At 42.1% G+C, this 24,719-nt stretch overlaps 1 protein-coding gene across 1 annotated transcript in view; it reads left to right on the forward strand.

The window, feature by feature from the left end:
* The window catches only part of LOC140209487 (protogenin-like), a 159,102-nt gene that overhangs the window by 70,032 nt on the left and 64,351 nt on the right, over positions 1-24,719 (forward strand). Inside the window, exons 3-11 of the mRNA XM_072277734.1 lie at positions 509-653; positions 2,789-2,922; positions 8,548-8,685; positions 8,994-9,152; positions 10,587-10,749; positions 12,497-12,744; positions 13,839-14,003; positions 15,072-15,377; positions 22,944-23,132. Coding sequence (XP_072133835.1) covers positions 509-653; positions 2,789-2,922; positions 8,548-8,685; positions 8,994-9,152; positions 10,587-10,749; positions 12,497-12,744; positions 13,839-14,003; positions 15,072-15,377; positions 22,944-23,132 — 1,647 coding nt within the window. The remainder of the gene's footprint in view (positions 1-508; positions 654-2,788; positions 2,923-8,547; positions 8,686-8,993; positions 9,153-10,586; positions 10,750-12,496; positions 12,745-13,838; positions 14,004-15,071; positions 15,378-22,943; positions 23,133-24,719) is intronic.

Here is a 24,719-nt window from a genome sequence, read left to right on the forward strand (position 1 = left end):
AAGGTTTGGGGAGATGGGCCAAACACAGGCAAGTAGGGCTATCTTTATGGGTGTCTTGGTCAGCATGGACCAGTTGGGCTGGAGAGCCTGTGTCTGTGCTGTTGAAATACAACTGAAACGTCTCAAATTCAACTTTTAGTTTGCAATGTAATTTGATCTGTTTTAGCAGTGTTAGCCTTAATCATTTGTAGAAAGCATGTCAGTAGCTTCTCCTTCAATATTTGGAGACATTTTTCACCCAAGGGTTATTTCTAGTTGTGTCCTAATAACTAAGCAAAATTTCTAAACAACACACACAAAGTGCTGAGCAAAATCTACTCCTCAGCCCTTTTTCTCCAATCCTGCCAAAGGGTTTCGGCCCAAAACGTTGACTGTACCTTTTTCCATAGGTGCTGCCTGGCCTGCTGAGTCCTTCCAGCATTTTGTGTGTGTTGCTCAGATTTCCAGCATCTGCAGATATTCTCTTGTTTCTAAATTTCTAAATCTAATTTTGTTCCTTTCACTTCAGGTATGTCTCCATTTGAGGTCCAGCCAGTTCACACAGTGGTAAGAGAAGGGGAAGTAGCACGATTTATCTGCAAGATACATGCAAATCCTCCACCAATCATCACCTGGGAATTCAACCGGACAGCACTGCCCCTAGCTACTGACAGGTATTATATACAAGAGGGACACTTGTAAAAACAAAACTCTGCCTAGTTAGAATGCTGTTTTATTCTATAAAACTTCAGTAATCTCATTACCTTATGATGTTGGGCTAACTAATTTTCTGGACTATTGAATGTTACTTGTATTAAGCAACACACATCAAAGTTGCTGGTGAACGCAGCAGGCCAGGCAGCATCTCTAGGAAGAAGTACGGTCGACGTTTCGGGCCCAGACCCTTCGTCAGGACTAACTGAAGGAAGAGCTAGTAAGAGATTTGAAAGTGGGAGGGGGAAGGGGGAGATCCAAAATGATAGGAGAAGACAGGAGGGGGAGGGATGGAGCCAAGAGCTGGACAGGTGATTGGCAAAAGGGATATGAGAAGATCATGGGACAGGAGGCCCAGGAAGAAGGAAAAGGGAGAGGGGGGGGGAAACCCAGAGGATGGGCAAGGGGAATAGTCAGAGGGACAGAGGGAAAAAAAGGAGAGAGAGAGAAAGAATGTGTGTGTGTGTGTGTATAAAAATAAATAACGGATGGGGTACAAGGGGGAGGTGGAGCATTAGCAGAAGTTAGAGAAGTTAATGTTCATGCCATCAGGTTGGAGGCTACCCAGACGGAATATAAGGTGTTGTTTCTCCAACCTGAGTGTGGCTTCATCTTTACAGTGGAGGAGACCGTGGATAGACATAATCGGAATGGGATGTGGAATTAAAATGTGTGGCCACTGGGAGATCCTGCTTTCTCTGGTGGACAGAGCGTAGATGTTCAGTGAAACTATCTCCCAGTCTGCGTCGGGACTCGCCAATATATAGGAGGCCACATCGGGAGCACCAGACACAGTATATCAGCCAATATATAGAAGGCCAAATCGTTTTTGCTACCCGACGCAGACTGGGAGATGGTTTTGCTACCCGACGCAGACTGGGAGATCGTTTTGCCGAGACCCGGCGCAGACTGGGAGATCATTTTGCTGAACACCTACGCTCTGTCCACCAGAGAAAGCAGGATCTCCCAGTGGCCACACATTTTAATTCCGCATCCCATTCCCATTCTGACATGTCTATCCACGGCCTCCTCTACTGTAAAGATGACGCCACACTCAGGTTGGAGGAACAACACCTTATATTCCGTCTGGGTAGCCTCCAACCTGATGACATGAACATTGACTTCTCTAACTTCTGCTAATTCCCCACCTCCCCCCGTACCCCATCCGTTATTTATTTATATACACACATTCATTCTCATTCTCTCCCTCTCCCTCTCCCTCTCCCTCTCCCTCTCCCTCTCCCTCTCCCTCTCCCTCTCCCTCTCCCTCTCCCTCTCCCTCTCCCTCTCCCTCTCCCTCTCCCTCTCCCTCTCCCTCTCCCTCTCCCTCTCCCTCTCCCTCTCCCTCACCTCTCCCTCTCCCTCTCCCTCTCCCTCTCCCTCTCCCTCCCCCTCCCCCTCTCCCTCCCCCTCTCCCTCTCCCTCCCCCTCCCCCTCCCCTCCCCCTCCCCCTCCCCCTCCCCCTCCCCTCCCCCTCCCCCTCCCCCTCCCCCTCCCCCTCCCCCTCCCCCTCCCCCTCCCCCCCCTTGTCCTCTCTTCTTCTTCTTCATCTTCTCTCTCTCTCTCCTCCTCTCTTCCCCTCCCCCCCCCCCCGACTATACCCCTTGCCCATCCTCTGGGTTTTCTCCCCCCCTCCCCCTCCCCCTTTTCCTTCTCCCTGGGCCTCCTGTCCCATGATCCTGTCATATCCCTTTTGCCAATCACCTGTCCAGCTCTTGGCTCCATCCCAACCCCTCATGTCTTCTCCTATCATTTTGGATCTCCCCCTCCCCCTCCCACTTTCAAATCTCTTACTAGCTCTTCCTTCATTTAGTCCTGACGAAGGGTCTCGGCCCTAAACGTCGACTATACCTCTTCCTAGAGATGCTGCCTGGCCTGCTGCGTTCACCAGCAACTTTGATGTGTGTTGCTTGAATTTCCAGCATCTGCAGAATTCCTCGTGGTTACTTGTATTAATGCTCCAACGTTTTTATTCATTGATTTTTTTTGTTTGAATTTGTTGTGATGCCCTGAAGGTTGCAATGTATCACGATGTTGTGTAAGTCTACAAATTCAGCTGGTTTTTATTAGAAGACAAAATTCTTTTCCTCCTCAGGATAACTGCTCTACCGACAGGAATCCTTCAGATCTATGGTGTTGAGAGACAACATGCTGGACTGTATCGTTGTGTTGCCACCAACATTGCAAACAGACGCAGGAGTGCAGAAGCCAGTTTAACTGTTGTTACAGGTAAGCAATTGGGGTGTCTGTCTTCCTGGACAATTTCCAGTGATGGTTCAGTTAGGCTCCCATTAAACTTTAGAGCTGAAGATGCATTCAATCTGAAAGTCTGCCCATGCATTCTCTGCCTAGAATTGATTCAATAGATAGGTCCAAAGTCATAGAACACTACAGCAGAGAAACGGGCCCTTCAGACCATTGAGTTCATGTCAAGCTATGAATCTGCCTTGGCCTATCGGCCTGCACCTGGACCAAAGCCCTCCGTACCCCTCCCCTTCACGTACCAATCCAAATTTCTCTTAACTGTTGATATCAAACCTGTATCTACCATTTGTGCCGGCAGCTCATTCCACACACTCACCACTTCTAAGTAAAGAAGTTCCCCTCCTGTCCCTTTTAACATGTCATCTTTCGCCCTTAACCCATGCTGTAGTCCCACCCAACCACAGTGAGAAAAGCCTGCTTGCATTTACCCTATCTCTATCCCTCATTATTTTGTATACATTTACCAAATCTCCTCTCATCTGCTATGTTCTAGGGAATACAGTCCGAACCTATTCAACCTTTCCATATAACTCATGTCCTCAAGTCCTGGCAACATCCTTGTAAATTTTCTCTGCACTTTTTCAATCTTATTTGCATCTTTCTTGTAGGTAGGTGACCAAAACTGCTTCACCAATGTCTTACACAATTTCAACATAACATCCCAGCTCCTGTCCTCAATACTTTGTTTTTTTATAGGCCAGTGTCCCAAAAGTTTTCTTTATGATCCTATCTTTACACCTGGGAGATAACATACTATCCAGAATCTTGTTCTTGCCCACAGAACCTCCTTTATGTTCCCTTAAGCAATGAATCCCCAATCACCACAGCGTGCCTCTTCTCTCTCCCCCCCCCCCCTTCCCCCACTTTGCTGCTGAGCCATGGAACCAGACTCCTGTCCACTGTGGCTTTCCACTGCTAGGTCATTCCTTCCCAAACAGCATCCAAAGCAGTCTACCCATTGTTGAGAGGGAACGGCCATCGGGATACTCTGCACTGGCTGCCTATCGTGCTTCCCCCTTGTGATGGTAATTCAGTTGCCTGTGACCTGTACTTTGGGTATAACTATCTCCCTCTATCAACCTCTCAGCCCAGAATAGTCCAGAGTTCATCCATTTCCAGCTGCAACTCAACATGGATTGTTAGAAGCTGCAGCTGGATGCACTTCTTGCAGGTGTAGTCATCTTCCTGCCTTCCCATATCCCATAAGAGGAGCATTCCACTTTCCTGCCTGGCATCCCCACTGCTCTAAATGTGCAAAAAAAAAAATAAATAATATATAATGGGGGAAAAAAATCTGCCTGCACCTCTCCTCGCTAAAGCCTCAATCAGCCAAAGCCTCCACTTCTTACTCTAACGCTGGTCCACTCACACAATGGCCACTGCAGTTCAACCTAACTACTTCTTGTTCAACCTTGTTAAGTGCCTGGTTATGCACAATCCAATGTCCCCTCAGGAACTGTGGTGTGCAAAATATGCCAACTACCCCGGCTCACTTTAAATCTGTCTGTCTCCCTCTCCCTAAACCAGTGTCTCCTCGGGAACTATGTGCTTACACTGGCACCAAAAATGTGCCAACCACTAGTTAAACTATGAAAGTGTGCATGTGAGGTAGTTGGGCTTATCAGCATTTCTTTAACTTCCTGGAGCAAAAGAAATTTAAGTTGTTTTGATTAGGGCAGCATGGTAGCATAATGGTTAGCGCAACACTGTTACTCTTCTGGCACCTGGGGTCCGGGATGCTGTTACTCTGCTGGCACCTGGGGTCCGGGATGCTGTTACTGCGCTGGCACCTGGGGTTCGGGATGCTGTTACTCTGCTGGCACCTGGGGTCCGGGATGCTGTTACTCTGCTGGCACCTGGGGTCCGGGATGCTGTTACTCTGCTGGCACCTGGGGTCCGGGATGCTGTTACTGCGCTGGCACCTGGGGTCCGGGATGCTGTTACTGCGCTGGCACCTGGGGTCCGGGATGCTGTTACTGCGCTGGCACCTGGGGTCCGGGATGCTGTTACTGCGCTGGCACCTGGGGTGCGGGATGCTGTTACTGCGCTGGCACCTGGGGTCCGGGATGCTGTTACTGCGCTGGCACCTGGGGTCCGGGATGCTGTTACTCTGCTGGCACCTGGGGTCCGGGATGCTGTTACTGCGCTGGCACCTGGGGTCCGGGATGCTGTTACTCTGCTGACACCTGGGGTCCGGGATGCTGTTACTCTGCTGACACCTGGGGTCCGGGATGCTGTTACTGCGCTGGCACCTGGGGTCCGGGATGCTGTTACTCTGCTGGCACTTGGGGTCCGGGATGCTGTTACTCTGCTGGCACCTGGGGTCCGGGATGCTGTTACTCTGCTGGCACTTGGGGTCCGGGATGCTGTTACTCTGCTGGCGACTGGGGCCTGGGTTTGACTTCAACTGCTGGCTGTAAAAGGTTTGTATGTTCTCCCCATGACTGTGTGGGTATCCTCTGGGTGCCCCTGTTTCCTCCCACATTCCAAAGAAGTACCGGTTAATGGGGTACATTGGTGTAATTGTGTGTTGGATGATCTTTGGGCAGGAAGATGCCGGTGACCTAAAGTACTGGTGTCATTCAAAGCCTTCTTTAACCAGAGTCCTGGATAAGCCATGAGATCCACAACTGGCCGATAACTAGAGTAGTGGCATTCAGTTCTCATGCGAGGTGATAATTCTGAACCAGATTTGGATCCTGACCCGGATCTGGGCCGTACCCTCTAAATATCTGGACCTGCCTCTTAGTTTTTTTGCACTGCCTTACTTTCCATTTTTCTATTTTCTATTTATGGTCTATATTTAATTTTTTATATTTACTAATTTTTACTATTTTAATATTTTTAATATTTAATATTTGTAATCCAGGGAGCGGGAAGCGCAGAATGAGATATCGCTGTGATGTTTGTACGTTCTAGTATCAATTGTTTAGCGACAATAAAGTATGAAGTATAAAGAATCGCTGAAGGTTGTTGAACAGCTGTGGCAGGGCTTGAGTGCCACCACTTCCTATGAAGTGAAACTAAACAAAGTGGCTGACAACAAGGCTTTGCTCCAGGCGAGCTCAATGTCTTTTATGCTGGCTTCGACTGGAGGTACTTTCATGAACTCCCCAGTGACCTTGTGATTTCAGGCTGATGTGGGGGCATCCTTCAGGAGGGTGAACCCAAGGAAAACATCCAGCCCAGGTGAGGTAGACCTGGCTGAGCACTAAAGACCTGTGCTGCTCAACTGGCTGGAGTGTTCACTGATCTCTTTAGCCTTTCGCTTCTGCAGTCTGAGATACCCACCTGCCTAAGTTCACTTCAATTATACCAGTGGTATCCTGCCTCGATGACTGTCGTCCATTCAAATTTGCATCCACTGTGATGAAGTGTTTTGGCAGGTTGACGCTGAAGCATGTCAACTTCTGTCTGAGAAGCAACTTGGATCTGCTCCAATTTGCCTACCATCACAACAAGTCCACAGCAGATGCCGTTTTCATTGGCTCTTCACTCAACCCTGGAGCATCTGGACTGTAAAGATGCATACATCAGAATGCTCTTCATTGATTACAGCTCAGCAGTCCACACTATCATACCCTCACAAGTAATCAATAAGCTTCAAGTTCTTGTCCCCAATACCTCCTTGTGCAACTGGATCCTCTATTTCCTCTTGCAGATTCCAGTCAGTTTGGATTGGCAACATCATCTCCACAATCTCCATCAGCTCAGATGCTTACTACCCATTAGCATTTAGGGCAGTAATGAAGGCCCTCCATCTCTGTTCAGAGCTTCCTTCATCAGGTCACTGGCTTCCTCCTGGTTTTCACTACAGTCAGTCATGCAAGTCCCGGGTGGAGACTCAGGAATGGTGTTGCACTTAGATATAGAAGGATTCTTCATTGTTATTTCCATAACTATTTTGTTTTACAAATCGGTTAGCCCTGAGCTGAACCCCCAAACCTGCAGGATCGGTGGACCACTCTCATTTTGGCCTCCACCCTTTGACCTGTGTAGCATGGGTGACCTTACCAAGAGCCAGAGCATAAAGCTGTTACTCCAGTCAATGTAGCTGTCTGGGTCATTGAGGCACACGACAAGGTTATGATCCTCTTGGAGGATCGCTCAAGTGCACCACAAAGCTATGTACTTAGCCCCTGGCACACTTAATGTCTACTCACTTCATACTTAAACTGTGAGGCTAAACATAGCTTCAGTGATGACGCAGCTGCCATCAGCTGAATCAAAGGTGGTGAAAAATCAGCATATAGGAGGGAGATTGAAAATCTGGCTGAACAGTGTCACAACAATAACCTCACACAATGTCAGGAAGACTAAGGAGCTGAGTATTGACTTCAGGAGAAGGAAACTGGAGGTCTGAGCCAGTCCTCCTCATCAGAGGTGGAAGGGTCAGCAACTTTAAATATCTCGCGTTATTATTTCGGAGGACCTGTCTTGGGTCCACCACTTAAGTGCCATTGCAAAGAAAGCACGGCAATGCTTCTACCTTCTTAGATATTTGCTTGGCATGACATCTAAAACTTTGTCAGATTTCTATAGATGTGTGGTGGAGAGTATATTGACTGGTTGCATCACAGCCTGGTATGGAAACACCAACGCCCTAGAACCGAAATGCCTACAAAAAGTAGTGGATACAGCCAAGTCCATCATGGGTATAGTCCTCCGCACCATTGGACACACCTACATGGAGAGCTGTCGAAGGAAAACAGCATTCATCATCAAGGACCCCTACCATCTGGGCCGTGGTCTCTTGCTGCTGCAATCAGAAAGAAGAGATACAGGAGCCACCAGATTCAGGAACAATTATTACCCCTCAACCATCAGGCTGCTCAACCAGAGGGGATAACTTCATTCACCCGAACACTGAACTGTTCCCACAGCCCATGGACTCCCTTTAAGGACTCTTCATCTCATGTTCTCAATATTTATTGCCTATTTACTTATTAAATCTTTTTTCATTTCATCTTGCATAGTTTGTTGTTATTTTCAGACTGTTGTTTGTCCATCCTGTTGGGTGCAGTCTTTATTGATTCTATTGTGTTTATTGTATTTACTGTGAATGTTTGCATGAAGATGAATCTCAAGGGTGTATATGGTGACATTATATGTACTTTGAAAATAAAGTTACTTTGAACTATTGTGGTATTTAATGATTAGGATGGAGTTGGCCCCCTTTGGTTTGCAAGAGAGTAACAGAGATTCTTCGCAGGGGTGTTCCTTACACTACAGAAGTCGTAGGTTTTTCATAGCTATAATCTGTTTGGCAACAGAGTGCAGTCAGTACTTGAAATGTGATGATATTACCTGTTGCTAGCTGCACATAGATACTTTTTTTTGAACATATGGGGTTTCTTAGGTTGTCATAACATTAGCTTCATTTCAATATAATGTTTTTTCACTTTTTTGGTGGGGATCTTCATGGAATTTACCAACTTTCATGTAAAGTTCCTATTTTTCTCTAACTGGAAAACTTACACCAATTTATTATGCTCTTTTGATTTTTCTGGTTCTTTACTTTTTTAAAGGATTCCTTAATGGAAGTCATTGCTATTTATTAATGATTTTTAAATGATTTGTTATTGACAGCATGGGAACCAAAGACATTGCAAAAGCCAGTGATAATTGCAGGCCCCCAAAATATCACCGTGCCTGTGCATCAGACTGCTATGCTGGAGTGTGTTGCCATTGGTTCCCCTAAACCTCTTGTTTCCTGGAGTCGTTTAGGTGAGTTCCCATTTCCTCCCTCCCTCTATCGGTATTTAGAAATTACACAGCAATGGTTAAACTAGTTTAAAATATTGTGACTTTCGAGGAAAAACCATGTAACCGCAAACCAATATGTAGAACGCAGTGATATTAAACGCTCAGCAAAGTACTTCTATTAGAGATGTATTATATTTCCTGCTTTTTTAATACTGATAAACATAAATGTAGTTATTAATTACTGCATAACTGTTACTGGAGTTTGCTTCTCCTTATAAAAGTTCTAATTTTGATGGTTTGTTGGTTTATAAACTTCTCTTCCCAAACAGATCACAGATCTATTGATGTTTTCAATACACGTGTTCTGGGGAATGGGAATCTGATGATATCTGATGTGAAGGTTCAACATGCTGGAATATATGTGTGTCGGGCCACCACACCAGGCACGCGCAATTACACTGTTGCAACGGCTATGCTTACAGTGTTGGGTAAGATAACAAATATTTTAAGCTAAGATTGACACAAGTTGGTACATTTTGAGGGTATTTATAGTGTTCTCTGACATTGCTGGTAGGCTCATTATTTTTCAATAGTGTGTGGAGTAGGCCCACCTCAGCCACCCCATAACTCTGATTAACCCTAACTTAAAAATGGGACAAATTTGCAATGATGCATCAATCCACCCAGTACATCTTTGGACTGTGGCAGTAAGCTAGAGCACCCGGGGAAAACCCACACAATCCACGGTGAGCACATCCTTGGGGAACAGCGCTGGAATTGAACTCTGAACGCCCCGAGCTGCAGTAACAGCATGCTAACTGCTACATTACTGTTGCGCCCAATGTATTAAAGTAAATAAAAAGCTTAGCACTTGGACCTCTCTCAGAAATGTCTGTTTACACATTATGAATTAGTTTGTCATGCAGTCACCATCTTATGGATAAATGCACTAAAATAACTCAGAACTTCATTAAGGATGACAAATTAGTCTTCTGTTGGGATGATTGGTTGAGGGAGAAATATTGGCCTGGCAGAGCTTTCCTGTTCATTTCGGATAGTGTTATGGGCTTACTACATGTGCTTCTTGTGTGATGCATTAATGCTTTGGCCTAGATTATGTGCTCAGATTCAGAAAGGAGGGTACAACCAACTAAGCTAAGATGACAGGGATGGTATTTTCTTTACTGTTATTTACAAAAAGGGCAAAGCTTTTAAAAGGTAATGAAATAGAACTGCGATCCTTGAAAGAATGTAGATGAACACAGTAGGCATTGTCTAAGTGACTGGTGAACAGTGGGATGATAACTTATCAAGCTACTGAATTACTTTTGGTTTTAGTGAAAAGCTTCAGTGGATAAGGGGGGGAGAGAGAAAGGAGACTAAACCTGCACTTAAAAAAGCTCTATCCTGTGTAATTGCATTGTACTTTGTTGAATCTTTAGCTGCTCGCAGGTTCCATTTTGTTTTTGATCCATTTATGTTTTGTTTGGGTGTAAAATGGGAGTGATTAAGACATGTTAAACTTGTATTGATCGTATTCTTTGGTTAAATAGAAGCAAAATGACTGCTGATACTGAAAGATGAAACACTTCTCTATTTTGGGCACAGGATGATGGCATTAACATTCCGGTGTTGTTTAGCATACTGGGTGAACAGTAATGACCAGGTGACAGTATGTTTGTCCACATGGGCATTTCTTGCTATTCAGACGTCCTGTCTCATTTAAGAAATTTACTTCCTTGCATTGGTATTTTCACATGTCAGTCCATTACTGAATTTTTTATACTTGAGAGATTTATTCCACATTGATTTCCCCCCACCCCCCCCATTGTGTAGCGTTGATCTATTGAGTTAGGTATGTGGCACTCGTTCAGAACAGAATAAAAATCTGGTGCTAGAGATATTTTCCATGTTGCTTTCAGCACCACCGTCCTTTGTTGAGTGGCCTGAGAGTCTCACCCGTCCTCGAGCTGGTACAGCCAGGTTCATGTGTCAGGCAGAAGGTATTCCTACACCGAAAATTAGTTGGCTGAAGAATGGACAAAGGATTCACTCCAATGGACGTATCAAAGTCCAGTATAGTAGGTAATGTTGACTTTTTAGTTTTACTTTGAAAACCTTGATTCCTGTCTGCTGGTGGAATTAAGAGAGAAATTATTGTTAAATGCACTTTAATTCTGATATTTGCCCATGGTGTGGCTGCTTTGGCAACAGTTGTTTAAACTACGTGGTGAGCACCAGTTGAACCAGTCAGTCAACTTTGCCTATTAGAACACTCCTGGGATGTAAAATTAAAACCCCTGACTCAAACTTGAGTGGTGGTAATATTTGCCAGACCCAGTATGACCACCACGATAAATATAACTGTCTGAGGCATGTTCTTCAGACGTCTACAACAACCTCCTATGAGGTTGTTCCATCCAGCCCGAGCACAAATGTTTAATTGAAAGAGACACCAGATTAAACCTGATACACATAGATGGACCCGCATGGACTCTGCTTGGTAGTGATGTTGATACTTTTAAAAAAAAACACACAATGCCATGTTGTTATCTTCAGCTGGAATTTTTCAGCTTGGTTTGCAGTAATCATATTCCACCTGTACAGTGCAATTTTTTTTCAATAGATCCACAAATGAATAATTCAAAACTTCATCTTTAGCTTTGTGAAAACTGCAAAGAAAACTAAATATAGTTGTGCTCACGGTCTGGAATTTCAGCAAGTCATGAATATTTTACTTGGTAAACATGCTGGATGTTATTTTGTGGAGAGCCACAGCCATCAGAGGGATCTAGGTACAATCACTCAATGTCTGCTGATGAGGTGTAGTTGGCCATACCTTTTGAGGTAGAATGAAAGGGTTGTCTGCACTTCCTTCTTTTGTGTTTTGAAAGTGTGATGATGTTTAATGGTGGAAGTTTCAAAACCTGACTAGCATCATTGTAGGACTGGGGGGTATGTGCCAAGCTTTGCGTACCAGTCCCTGACTTGAACCTTTATTTTCAGTTTAGAAAATGAAAGTTGATTGAAATGTGAAGTTCTCTTTTTAAAAGATTTTAATTCTGGAAAAAAAGAGTTTGCACTGCCTGGACGGTGCTCTGGTTCAGCTCATATTGACAGATTCTTGTGGCACTGACAAATCATAACCAAGATTTTGAGAACTTCCCAAGTGTGGATTTTAGAAGTTCTGCAGAAAGGTAGCAAATCTCAGAGTAATAACCAACAAAGAAATCTTCCTGGGTCTTGAGTTTTTAGTCCTAATTATGGTATCAAACTGCCACATTAAAGAGCTATTTTATGGCTTTGTTAGCCAGGCATGCTGATGCAAGCCTGACTCTGGTACAAAGCACATAATCAACGACAGTCTGAAGAACTTCAGATGGAGCCACTTATCTGCATTTTACAGATAAACCATTCAGTAACCTGATCTAACACATTTTGTAACCTGTAGATCATTGTCACAAACTCACAAGTACAGTATTATCGTCCTGGGCAGGAAAGCTGTCGCACTGTGAGGCATTGCAGTTGACTTGGTGAATTCCTGCACTAAAAGACAAAAGTTTGAAAGGCCTTGATTTACAACTGTTGCGTGAACTGAATTCAATCAGATTAGCAGTGAAATTGTTTGTGAATGAATGAAGTTCTCGTGGTTAGAAACCTTTTTTTTGGAATAGTAAATCAAACACATTCTTATCACTTGTACACATTTTATAAGTATTAATATCCAAGGTTCACAAAAATAAATTGTTAGAGACAGACCTTGTACAGATTATGCACCAGCTTTCTTATCATGTTAACTTTATTAATAAGACAACTTATTTTTATTTTTAAGCAAATTGGTGATAAACCAGATCATTCCTGAAGATGATGCCATTTACCAGTGTGTGGCTGAAAACGAACAAGGATCTGTTCTTTCAGTGGCCCGATTGATTGTTGTAATGTCTGAAGACAGACCGAGTGCACCTCGAAATATCCAGGCTGAAACTGTGTCAAGCTCAGGGATTCTTTTGTCTTGGCAAAGGCCCATGTATAATTCTGATAAAGTAATTGCATATTCTGTTCATTACATGAAAGCTGAAGGTGAGACTTTAATTTGAAGCTGACTTGTTTTCCTCCTTTAACCAGTAGAGTATAACATTTTTAAATAACTATAAAATGCCACTTGTTAAAATTTAATGCTGCAAACTGACAAAGTGCATCCTAACTAGAATTTAAGAAGAAGCATTTGTTTGTACATAACTTTAAGTAGTGTGTTTTAAAGTTAATCCACAGTCATCAATTTTTTTGGGTTGTTTGTGGTTGGACATTCCCTGTTTCTGATGTCTAATTGGAATGTGAGAAGATGACCATCTGTTGTTAATATTCTGTTGCTGGGCAAAGGTCACAAAAAGAGAATAGCAGTCTTCTCTGCACAAACAATGTGGTCTGTTGAGATGATTAAAATCGGGTGGAAGGTTTACCTTCTCAAGGGAAAGGTGTTTATTATGAGTTCATAGAACAGAGTATAGAAATGCAGAAGGTATAATTAAAGTGTATGGTGAAGTGTGTTCAGGCAGCACTATCAGTCTTCTGAAGGCATTAGAGTGTGGGCTACAGAGGGAAGCTTGCAGTCGAATGGTTGCTTTGTGTTCCATTATAGTTATTTCGTTAAGCCCCAGCATGAGTTCTGTTGGAGCATTCAGCGGGGTAACAAGACTCTTTAATTTTCCATCAAGGATTTTGTTCTCTAGGTCAGAAATCAGGACTTTTCAAATTCATTATTAGCCAGTAATTACTACTTGTGTATAGGGCTCCTGGGTTTCACAAATTAAGTGGCTTTCAAGCTTATTCATGAATGTGGGAAAATGTAATTGGGAATAATTTTGCTTTTGGCTGTATTAAAATGCACTGCCTTGCTTTAAGAGCAAAGTAATGATGAAGTTGATTGTGGGAAGATCAGCCTGTAATAAACAATAAACATTGCATTATCATTGTGTCAATGGGGAAAAAGTGTTATTTGCAGCAAAATTAGATCAAAGACTGAAAAATCTAACTAATTTTCAGATTATTTAGGCAGATCTGCATATTATTTTTCATTCTTGTGCATCCCACCGAAGAAATTGTGGCACAATAGGTTGCCAAGATTAATTATTCCTGGCTCTCAAATTGACAGGGTTTTTTTGTTCTTTCTCCAGGTTTAAATAATGAGGAATATCAAGTGGTTATTGGGAATGATACAACTCGTTATATTATTGATGATTTAGAACCAGCCAGCAACTACACATTTTATATTGTTGCATACATGCCTATGGGAGCCAGTCGAATGTCGGAGCACGTGACCCAGCACACTTTGGAAGATGGTATATAAAGTTATTCCAAGATCCTGCTGTTAGATGTTGGCTTCTGTGCCAAACTGAAATCTTGTCTTTTTTTTAATCTCCCAGAAAAACTTGGTGATTTGATATCTGTTTGAATTGTACCCCTGGTTTATTCTGCTTTTGAGGCATAGTATATTTAACACACATTCCAGAGTCATCCGTTCTTGAAATGTGGATGACTCAAGTAAAGAATTGTTTTTAACTAATTCATACTTTTATTATAATTGCAATTTCATTTATCCATTCATATCTGAGATAACAGAATTGTGTAGATACTAATTTACAGTAATTCACTGTTAAATGCATGTATGTTCCCTCTTCAAATCACACTTTCGCCAGGGATAATTAAAATAGTATATCTGAGATCAGCAGCTATGGCATGCATCAGTTGTCTAGTCGTTACATAATGAGTGAATAACATTATTCTGAATCGCAACTTGTTCCTTCTGTTACTCTCGCTGGCTTTTTTAAAAAATTATCTCATCAGTTGTATCCAACATGATATCTGAGTGACTTCTGTGTACAATATGAAAACAAAGTTCAAAGTAAGTATACTACCCTGCGGATTTTTTTTTGTGGACATTCAAGAGTAATTGAAAAGAAGCACAATAGAATCAATGAAAAAATGGACAGGCAAACAATGTGCAAAAGACAACCAACTGCAAATACAAAAAGTAAAACAAAATAATATTAAATAAATAAGCAATAAATGTTGAGAGATAAATCCAGGAGATAAAAAGTTAATTTAAAATGCTATGTTAAATTATCTTTATTCAGTACACTGTGGTAAAGATAAATTCTGCTGCGTGTTATACATGCAGAATAATAAAGTATAACTGTTTCATTCTGCATCTAAAGTTCAGTTCCAGTACTATGTGAAAATGGATTATAGTATGTCTCTGCTACTGGAGTTCATAGTTACCGATTATCTGAGATGTGTCAATCGGTGATTGTAGTTGAAGTAATTGCTTTCTCTTGCCACTTCAGTTACTGAAAAATGTGATCACCTGTTTAAAATATAATTTACTTTCTCAATTCTTCTTTATTCAGTCCCCCTGAGAGTTCCAGAAATCAGTTTGACCAGCCTTAGCCCAACCAACATCCTGATCTCATGGCTCCCTATTCCAGCAAAATTCAGGAGAGGTCGTATCATTGCGTATCGCATTTACTATCGAAAAAGCACAGAGCGTGCTGTCCACTTGGTGGAGCTTCCAGGAACCAAATTGGAACACCTGCTAGAAGATGTAGAATCTGACAGCAGTTACCTTGTTCGGATCTCCGCGGCGACCAGAGTGGGGTGGGGAGAATCTTCAGTCTGGACATCCCACAGAACCCCAAAAGCTACCAGTGTCAAAGGTAATCCATTATCTTGGAGAAAGTGAAGTGAAATGTCAAACATCCTAGCTGATCTTATTAACATCTTATTAGCAAACACGTGATAATCTTTGTAATCCAGAGGAATGGATGGTGATCAGATGAAACTAGAATTATAACATTCAGGTGTATGAGGATTACACACTGCAGGAATCTGTGATCCTGTGTACCAATTGGATGTTTGACAGCTGTCCAAATTTAGAATGGTCTTTCCTGTTCAGATCTGATTGTGAAAAAGATATTTGAACTAAAACTTCAAATTTGGTACAAATCAGGTGTGGACCATTGCACCAATAGGTTTGTGTACAACAAATGCAACTGCTCAGCAATGGAAAAACATTATCTAATTCTCAAACTTTTTGATTCTCATACACATTAATTGTCTTCATTATGAATGTGACTTCAAGTCCCAGCTACTTTGATAGCTTTTTCTGTGAGATTTTTGCATGATGGCCATCTTAAACCCTAGTGTGTTGACTTTCAGTAAATTAAATTGAATAATATGAAACTCTCTCTCTTCAGCTGAGATAATAGTTTGCTATTGTTGAAGCTGAACAATTTAGAAAAAACATTTGCCAGGGAGTGAACACAATCATTTCTTTTAAATTCTAAATGCCATCCCTCAGGGCAGGGGCTGATCCAGAAATTAAGATGCATGAGCTCCACAGCAAACTGCATTCAGAACTGGCTTGTCTGTTGAGACAGAGAGCAGTGGGGGAATGATGTTAATCATTCTGGCTGAAGTTCCATCACCAGTGATCGCAGAGATCCATATTAGGGCCTCCATGATGTCATTATATGGCCTGAGTGAAAATTATAGATTGGTGAGTTAGTAAGTTTGCAGCTGACACCATAATTGGTGGAGTTGTGGACAGTGTAGAAGCTGTCAGAGTATATCACAGTATTTAGATAAGAATGTGGATGGAGAAATGGCAGATGGAGTTAATCCTGACAAGTGTGAAGTGCTATGTTTTGGGAGCACTAGTGTAAGGCGGGGCGGGGGGGGGCGGCGGAGAGAATGTATACTGGATCCTTAACCCTACATGGCAGGATCCTTAACATTATTGATATACAGAGGGATCTTGGGGTCCAAGTCCATAGCTCAATGAAATTGGCCACACAAGTAGATAAAAGTTGTCAAAGAAGGTGTATGGCTTGCTTGCCTTCATTGACCAGAGCATATAATTAGGAAATAGTATTGCAGCTACATAAAGCTTTGGTTAGGCTGCACTTGGAGTATTGTGTGGTTGTTTGGACTGTCCCATTACAGGAACGATGTGGAAGCTTTGGAAAGGGTGTAGAAGAGGGTTAACGGGGAGCTACCTGAAAGTATGAGCTGCAAGGAGAGTTTGGACAAAGTTGGGTTTTTCTGGAGTTTCAGAGGTTAACAGGTAACCTGATACAAATAGTCATAGTCATACTTTATTGATCCTGGGGGAAATTGGTTTTCGTTACAATTGCACCAAAAATTATTAATAATAAAACCATAAATAATTAAATAGTAATATGTAAATTATGCCAGGAAATAAGTCCAGGACCAGCCTTTTGACTCAGGGTGTCTGAAACTCCAAGGGAGGAGTTGTAAAGTTTGATGGCCACAGGCAGGAATGACTTCCTGTGACGCTCTGTGTTTCATCTTGGTGGAATGAGTCTCTGGCTGAATCTACTCCTGTGCCCAATCAGTACATTATGTAGTGGATGGGAGACATTGTCCAAGATCGCATGCAACTTGGATAGCATCCTCTTTTCAGACACCACCGTGAGAGAGTCCAGTTTCATCCCCACAACATCACTGGCCTTACGAATGAGTTTGTTGATTCTGTTGGTGTCTGCTACCCTCAGCCTGCTGCCCCAGCACACAACAGCAAACATGATTGCACTGGCCACCACAGACTCGTAGAACATCCTCAGCATCGTCCGGCAGATGTTAAAAGACCTCAGTCTCCTCAGGAAGTAGAGACGGCTCTGACCTTTCTTGTAGACAGCCTCAGTGTTCTTTGATCAGTCCAGTTTATTGTCAATTCGTATCCCCAGGTATTTGTAATCCTTATTATAAGATTCAGAGGCATAGATATAATAGATGGTCAGAAGCTAATACCCAAGATGTTGGAGTAACTCAGCAGGTCAGGCAGCGTCATTGGAGGTAAATGAACAGTCAACCTTGGGCCAAGACCCTTCATCAGGACTGGAAAGGAAGAGGGCAGAAGCCAGAATAAAAAAGTAGGGATGGAGCACAAGCTGGTAGGAAATGGGTGAGCCTACATGAGGGTGTGAAAGGGAATGAGGTAAGTAGCTAGGAGGTGATAGGTGGAAGAGGCAAGGGGCTGAAGAAGGAGAGGATAGTAAGCCATGGACTGAGAGAAGGTAGTGGGGAACCAGAAGGAAATGATTGATAGAGAAGAGAAAATAGTGACAGGGTGAGAAGAGAGGTAATTGTGAGAGTTGGTGGGTGTTTGATAATCTGTCTCTGGATATGGAGACAAATCAAGAAAGGAGGGAGAGGTATCAGCAATGGAACAAGTAAGCTTTCTAGGAGGATGGAAGTTGATGGCAAGGTTGATAAAATTGACGAGCTCAGCATGGTGCAGGAAACAGCATCAATGTAGTGGAGAAGGAGTTAGAGAGTGTAACCAGTGTAAGCTTGGACTGTTCCACATAACCCGTTAAAAGGCAGGCCAAGCTGGAACTGATGGCAATATCTTCGGTTTGTAGAAAGTGAGAGGAGCCAAAAGAGAACTGGTTAAGAGTGAAAACAAGTTTTGCTAGACAGAGGAGGTGCTAAAGGGGAACTCGTTAGGTCTGTTGCCAAGAAAGATCTGGAGAATCTTAAGGAGTTGAGAAGAATATGCGAATTCAGTGGGTCAGGAGCAAGGGTTCAAAGGTCAAAGATCCAATTTAATGTCAGAGTAATGTATACGATATACATCCTGAAATGCTTTTTCATTGCAACCATCCATGAAAACAGGAGTGCCCCTAAGAATGAATGACAGTTAAATGTTAGAACCCCAAAGTACCCCCCCCCCAAGCTCCCCTCCAGTGCGTAAGCAGCAACAAGCAACAATCCCCTTCCCCCCCACCAGCAAAAAAAAAGCATTGGCACCCGCCACCAAGCACTCAAACATACAGCAAAGCAACAGACTTGCAGTTACCCCAAAGACTTTGCATTTCACCCGGTATGCAACATACCACAGGCATGCGCGCTCCCTCTCACTGTCTCTGTCTCCCCCCACCAATAAGGGAGAAAGAGGTGTCTCTGTTTTCCCAGCGAGCGGGGAGACATAACAAACAACTCGCTGGTTCACTATATTAAGAGTCCATTACATCGCTTTTTTTGAGCTCTGTACCCCAAAAAACTGGGCACACAACTGCAGATATTCCGACTTCCTTGATGACACACGGGTCTCCTACCCTGACACCGACCCTTGATCCGCCCGACTCCAGAGCCCTGAGATCCTAGGCTTGCAAATCCGAGCTGGACTCTTAAGCTGAGCCCTTGGCGTGCCAAACAACAGCCAGTTGTAAAACCCCGAGAGTGGGTCCCATTCCCACAAAGGACCAAAGTCAGCGTGTAACTCCAGGCCAGGGTCTTCAAAAGGACCTTGAAAGGGAAAAATAAAGATATTAAAGATGGAAATAGAGCTGTTTCCAAAGGTGCAAGCAAAGGAATCGCCGTTTAGCACCATTGTTACTCCGCTCCATCTCCAGAAGCAGAAACAATGAGCCTACTGGGGCAGTTGGGTGGTCAGAATCATTTTCCCAGGAAAGGTATGTCAAGGAGTAAAGGATACTCACTTATGGTCAGAGCAGAAAGTTTAAAGGAGATGTACAGGGCAAGTTGTTCTTTTCAGTAACAAGTGTCTGTCGGGATGGAGGTGGAGACATGCAATAGTGATACGTTAGATGACACGTGAATGTAGCTCGTGCAGAAAGAGGATTAAATTAATTAAATTAATTTGGCATGTTTGGTGCAGAGATCATGGGCTGAAGAGTCTGCTCCTGTCCTGTACTGTTCTATTTTATTGGTAGGGTTAAGGGAGAATACATTATTTCACACTCACTTCCGTAAAGTATGCCATTTATAGAAAAAAACATAAAGGTATGGATTCACTGGGTTCTGGAACTGTGTTTGACCTTAATCCAGAAAGTAGGTAAAGTCAGAGTTTTTATCCCCACTTGACAACTCCAGCAGCCTGTCTTCTAATATTGGCCCCATGGAGAGCTTGATACCTACCAAAGGGAGTGAGTAATAAACCCATGGCTAACTGGTGAATCTGTTTCCCAAATGGAAATGCAATTTTAGTCTCATCTCCATTGCAGTCTGTTGTCTGGGTTTACTCATCTGTTTTCCAATCCCATTTGTAAAATTCCAGTTTTAATTCTACATATAATCAACTTGTAGGATAAATCTTGAATCTTTTTGATCAGCTTTGTGGAAAGCTTCATAACCTGCTATACTCCAGAATCCTACTAGTGCATGAAGACATCCTCTAATGGCTGAGCCACTGCGGCAACATGATTTTTGGGGGGTACTCATCAGAAAATTGCAGGTTCTATTGGCATTTGTGTGCCTTCTGGGTTAGAAGGGAAAAGTAAGGTCAGATTTCCCCAATTCTGGTTAATGGATTTGATGCATATGCATTGCATACATTGAGCAAACTATTTTGACCTTGGCTGAGTACCCTCAGTACTTTAGAAGTGGTTACCATCTCAGCTGGACAGTGACTATTCACTACAGTTCAGATAAAGGGTCTCAACCCAAAATGCTCCCTCCACAGATGCTGCCTGATATGTGGCATCTTTGTTTATTATTCCAGATTTTAGCATTTGTAGTCTCTTATGTCCCCAGTGACTCTCCAGTTCACTCTCCTTTGCTTCCTCATCTGATCTTTGTCTTTGGGAAGAGAAGAGTAGAAACCAAAATTAGATTCTTCTTATCAAATGTGGAGTTTGGGTTCCTCCTGAGGGATGGTGTTTTGCCTTCTGTAAGAACCTGTTGGAACATCATGCTCTGGGATGAATGTCCTCTGAAGGAGCCCAAAAGCCACTCCATTTAATTTGATTGTAAATGCATGGTTGTTTCTGCTGGTACACTAAATTATTACAGAATAATCCTGGTGCTTTCCATCTATTTTCTTTTCCTCAGTGTAAATTCAATTCAATTAATCCAATTCTTAATTAATTTGATGTCTTTGGAAGATGCATACTAGTGAAGGAAAAATCTTGAGTTCCAAACCAAAACTCTTTTCCTTCCCCTCAAAGTACAAGATACTTATTTTTTATTTGTTAAATTAAGAAGTTATCTCCTAATCATTGTTTTGTAGTAAATTCTGATATTGTGCTTCATTCATCACCACTCATTGCATCCCCCACAGCACACTGAGGACCATGCTAGAATCATAATTCTCACCACAATCCATCAATGCCATTTTGTGATCACTGCACAAAGGAATTTCAGTTCTGTTGACTTATCTCTATGCAAATGTGTCCTGGGGAACTGTGAAGAAATCCTGCTAGGACTTACTGAGAAATAAGAGCACTTTGAACTACATACATGAAACAGATTCAATGTGTGCAGGGCCCTTCAGTCTGGGGGCAGGGAGAGGAAGGGGGTTGCAGGTGGTTTTGGCTCTGACTCAGAACCTAGTTTATTTTTGATTTTTTTAATGACTTTTAATTTTTGATGAAATGTAAAATGAATACTTGTATGCAGATGCATCCAGAAGTACTTCCATTGTGTTGAATATGTTTAAAGAGGAGTTGGTCCTAAAAGGACACCTGGGGCACATTTCTCCTTTCCTTTAGACCTAAGTCAGTAGGTCATTTTCAGTTAAAATGATCGGGGGTTCACACTCAAAGTGTGTCCAACCTTGGAGCATTGAAATTGTTGGTACGTAACTGACAACATGAATAGTTGTTAGCACTTCAAATTTATTTCCCTGTAAGCAACTTAGATTAGGAATTATGAGTGCCTTTTTAATTGGAAAGGTGAGCCCTAAATATTAAATTCTTACTGTAAAGCATTTGAGAATGATTGTGCAGAGTACTTCAGGGGAATGTGGTAGAAAAGACCTGTCAGTGACTGCACTGTATGAGTAGTCATAACTCGACAACACTCATTTTAAAATGGTACAAATAATGCAGCTGTAGGACTCAGCATTTCAGTGCAGAACATGTTCGCAGTTGGTTATGAAGTGCATGAGGAAGGAAGTAACTTTGATTTGTTGCTAGTATGAGGGCTGCTAAGTGGAGTTATTTTAGCACAGTGCCTGTTTGTAACCAAGATGGCAAATGTTGCTGTGTTATGATTTTGTGGTGGAAAATGTAGAATCTCCAATCCAAGGCAACGCATCTGGTGATCTGCCTGTTGTTCATAAGAGATTGTCAGAATAATCTTGTTAAGATGTTGCTTCTGTTACCCTAGTGACCTTTGTCCTTATGCCAGTAACTTTAGGATTGCCCCCAAATCAATGGATCATCAGGGTTTACAGTAGCCTGCTATCCCTCATTATAAAGATGAGCTTGTGTTTAATGGGAAGTGTGATGATGGGAGAGAGAATATCTTGCTGTTTACTTTTGATTTTGGTAAATCATATCCATCCTAGGATAATTCAGTTTGGCCTCAAACAAAGAGGTGGTGTGTTTATGTTTGCTGATACAGCCAAATAAACAGTCAAAGCACCAGTATTTCACTCCAGTGCCTGCTATCTGAACCCATCAATCTTGGGGCTGTCAGGCAAGGAGCAGGACATGTCCCTGTGGGGCTCCAGCCCTGTTGTTTTCATCAGATTAGGGGAGTCAGCAGCAGGGTGGATAGCATTCCTTCCCTTAAAAGAAGAAAAATGAGACTTGGGAAAAGTACATCCTGAGTTTTGCTTACACTTGTGTTTTTTGTCTTGCCTTTGTATAGCCTCCTGTCTGTCAATCCTGGCCTTTACATTATCACTCTTTCATCTCCTTTTTGAGCTTCTTCTCAGCGCAGAAACCACAACGTGTCCAGAAACCGAAGCAGAAATCCATGATTTTAAAATAAATACATATTATAATGGAAGTAGACAATTTAAAAATTTCCTGAAGCTTCAGATTTAGAGAACAAGCTTGGCTCTTTATAATGTACCATTTTAAGTTAATTGAAGAAATAACTTCATTTTAAAATCCAATTTTTACTGCAACTAAAATTTTAATATCGGTGAAGAAAACAAAAAATTGATATCAGATTTCCTTTATTATTGAATCCTGTGAAAAGTGTGCACTAAACCCAGTTAAACTTATTTTAATCCCTGTCAGTAAACCTTTCTTGCCAAAATAATGATGCTCGGGTTTATCCGTAGCATTCTAAAACAAAAGGAAATCGCGATGCATCATGAAACTTGAATTATGGATATTTTGTTTAAATGAGCAAATTTGTCATGTAGTTTTGTCTGTATCACATGGGTTGTTGAGAAGGAGAGGGGGCAGAAGAGGAGGGTATTGGTACTAAGTACCATTTAATGCATGGAGGATAAAGGGAGCCATAAAAACTTAACTGTTTATAATTTCCCATTTCTGCAGTCCCCTTGGCTCCAGAGCTGCGTTTGGAGCCATTGAATTGCACAACGATTGTGGTAAGATGGAAACAAGCAGAGGAAAACGATGTGCAAATCCAGGGATACAGACTCTTCTACAGGGAGGAGAGCCAGCAGGAAACTGGGCCAATCGAACTCGGCATGCGGGATACCCAGTATACCATCAGCGGGCTAGGTATGTAATGTTCAAACACTTCACTTGGGCTCGGTAATTTGTGGAGTCTCTGTGTAAAAGTTTTATGTTGGTGCTTTTGATTCCAAGTTTTCCCTTTTTGCTGTTAAAAGAAAGGAAAAGATTAAACCTGACTTTTTCAAGGAATCAGTGTTTTAGGTTTTGCTTTATACACACTACAGGTTCTCAATGCTTTTCTTCATCTCTACAGCCTGTTACTCTGTTTATAGTATCTTTTCCTTCATTGTATACTTGTACTAGGCTTCACTTGTGTGGGAAATCCCCAAGGGTGGGGGAAGGGTGAAATTTAATTTTCCCCATGCATCAGCTGCACAGTAAAGTTTATTAACACCAAGCAAGTTGCCCGACACAGTACTCGAAAGGTCTGAGAGGAAAAAAAAATCTTGGTATTTTTGTTCTGGGAAACCTATCCAATGTTTATAGAAGGAAAATTTAATTTTTTAAGTTAGTCGAAGAAGTAAAAAAATCTTTATTGAAATGCCTAGCTTCCTGCAAGTGAGTGGAACTGAATGTAAATATCTTGTTTATATTCTGAAAGTACAAACATATTCTGAATAATTCACTTGCATAATATTGTACGGCTGGTGTACAATTATAAAAGCTAAAAGTTTCAATTTTTGCATACTTTTCAGAATAAGTAGTTTTGAATTTGCCTGGAACTTCTAATTCCTTTCCTTTGGATCAATTAATAGCAACAGGATTTGAGTTGGGACATTGTGTCCATTCTTTTATGCGGTACAAGTATTTGCCACCACAGTAACAGGCATAGAGTTGTATTTAATAAAAAATACCACAGTTGGGAATTTCTACTTTCTTCTGTGCCTTTCTTTCACCTTTTTAAATATTGAAATTGCGATGGGAAGTAAATCACTTTCTCTTTGAATTTAGCACCTCAAAAATATAGCTTATAAAAGAGACTCCTATATTTATTTAGAGAGGGAGTATTTTTGAGCTGCATCGCCCAGCGAGCCCCAAATTTATCCTTGCCTAATTATGGGACAATTTATAATGACCAATTAACCTATTAACCTGTACATCTTCAGACTGTGGGAGGAAACCGGATCAGCTGGAGAAAACCCATGCATTCCATGGGGAGGACATAGGAACTCCTTACAGGGGATGCCGGGATCGTTGTACTATTCTTATGTTAGTCCTTTTGAAAAGATTTTTCTTTCCGTTGTGAATTACTGACGCAACTTGCTCTGTCAATGCAATCCCTTAACCAGTAGTTGTACATTTTTGCCTCCAGACTACATGAAGTTATCTGAAATCTGCTTTATGCAAGGCCCTGTAACTCCCAGCCTTCTGTCAACTGTGCAACTAAAATGTGGTTCTGCACAAGCAGGGCAGCACCAATTGGAGTGTACTAACCAATACTTCGTATCCTTGTAAATTATACCATTTCCAAAAGAATGTTCAAGGATTTGGAAATGGAAACTATGCAAAAAAAAAAATAAAATTAGGACTTAATATTTGGTGTATCAGGTAGATCTGCTCAACTGCTTTTACTCACAATTTGCTTGGTAATGGAAGCTAGGATTAACTAGGTTCAGAAGCTTTTGCAATTTG

Source organism: Mobula birostris, chromosome 14, assembly GCF_030028105.1.
Source record: "Mobula birostris isolate sMobBir1 chromosome 14, sMobBir1.hap1, whole genome shotgun sequence".
NCBI lineage: Eukaryota > Metazoa > Chordata > Chondrichthyes > Myliobatiformes > Myliobatidae > Mobula > Mobula birostris.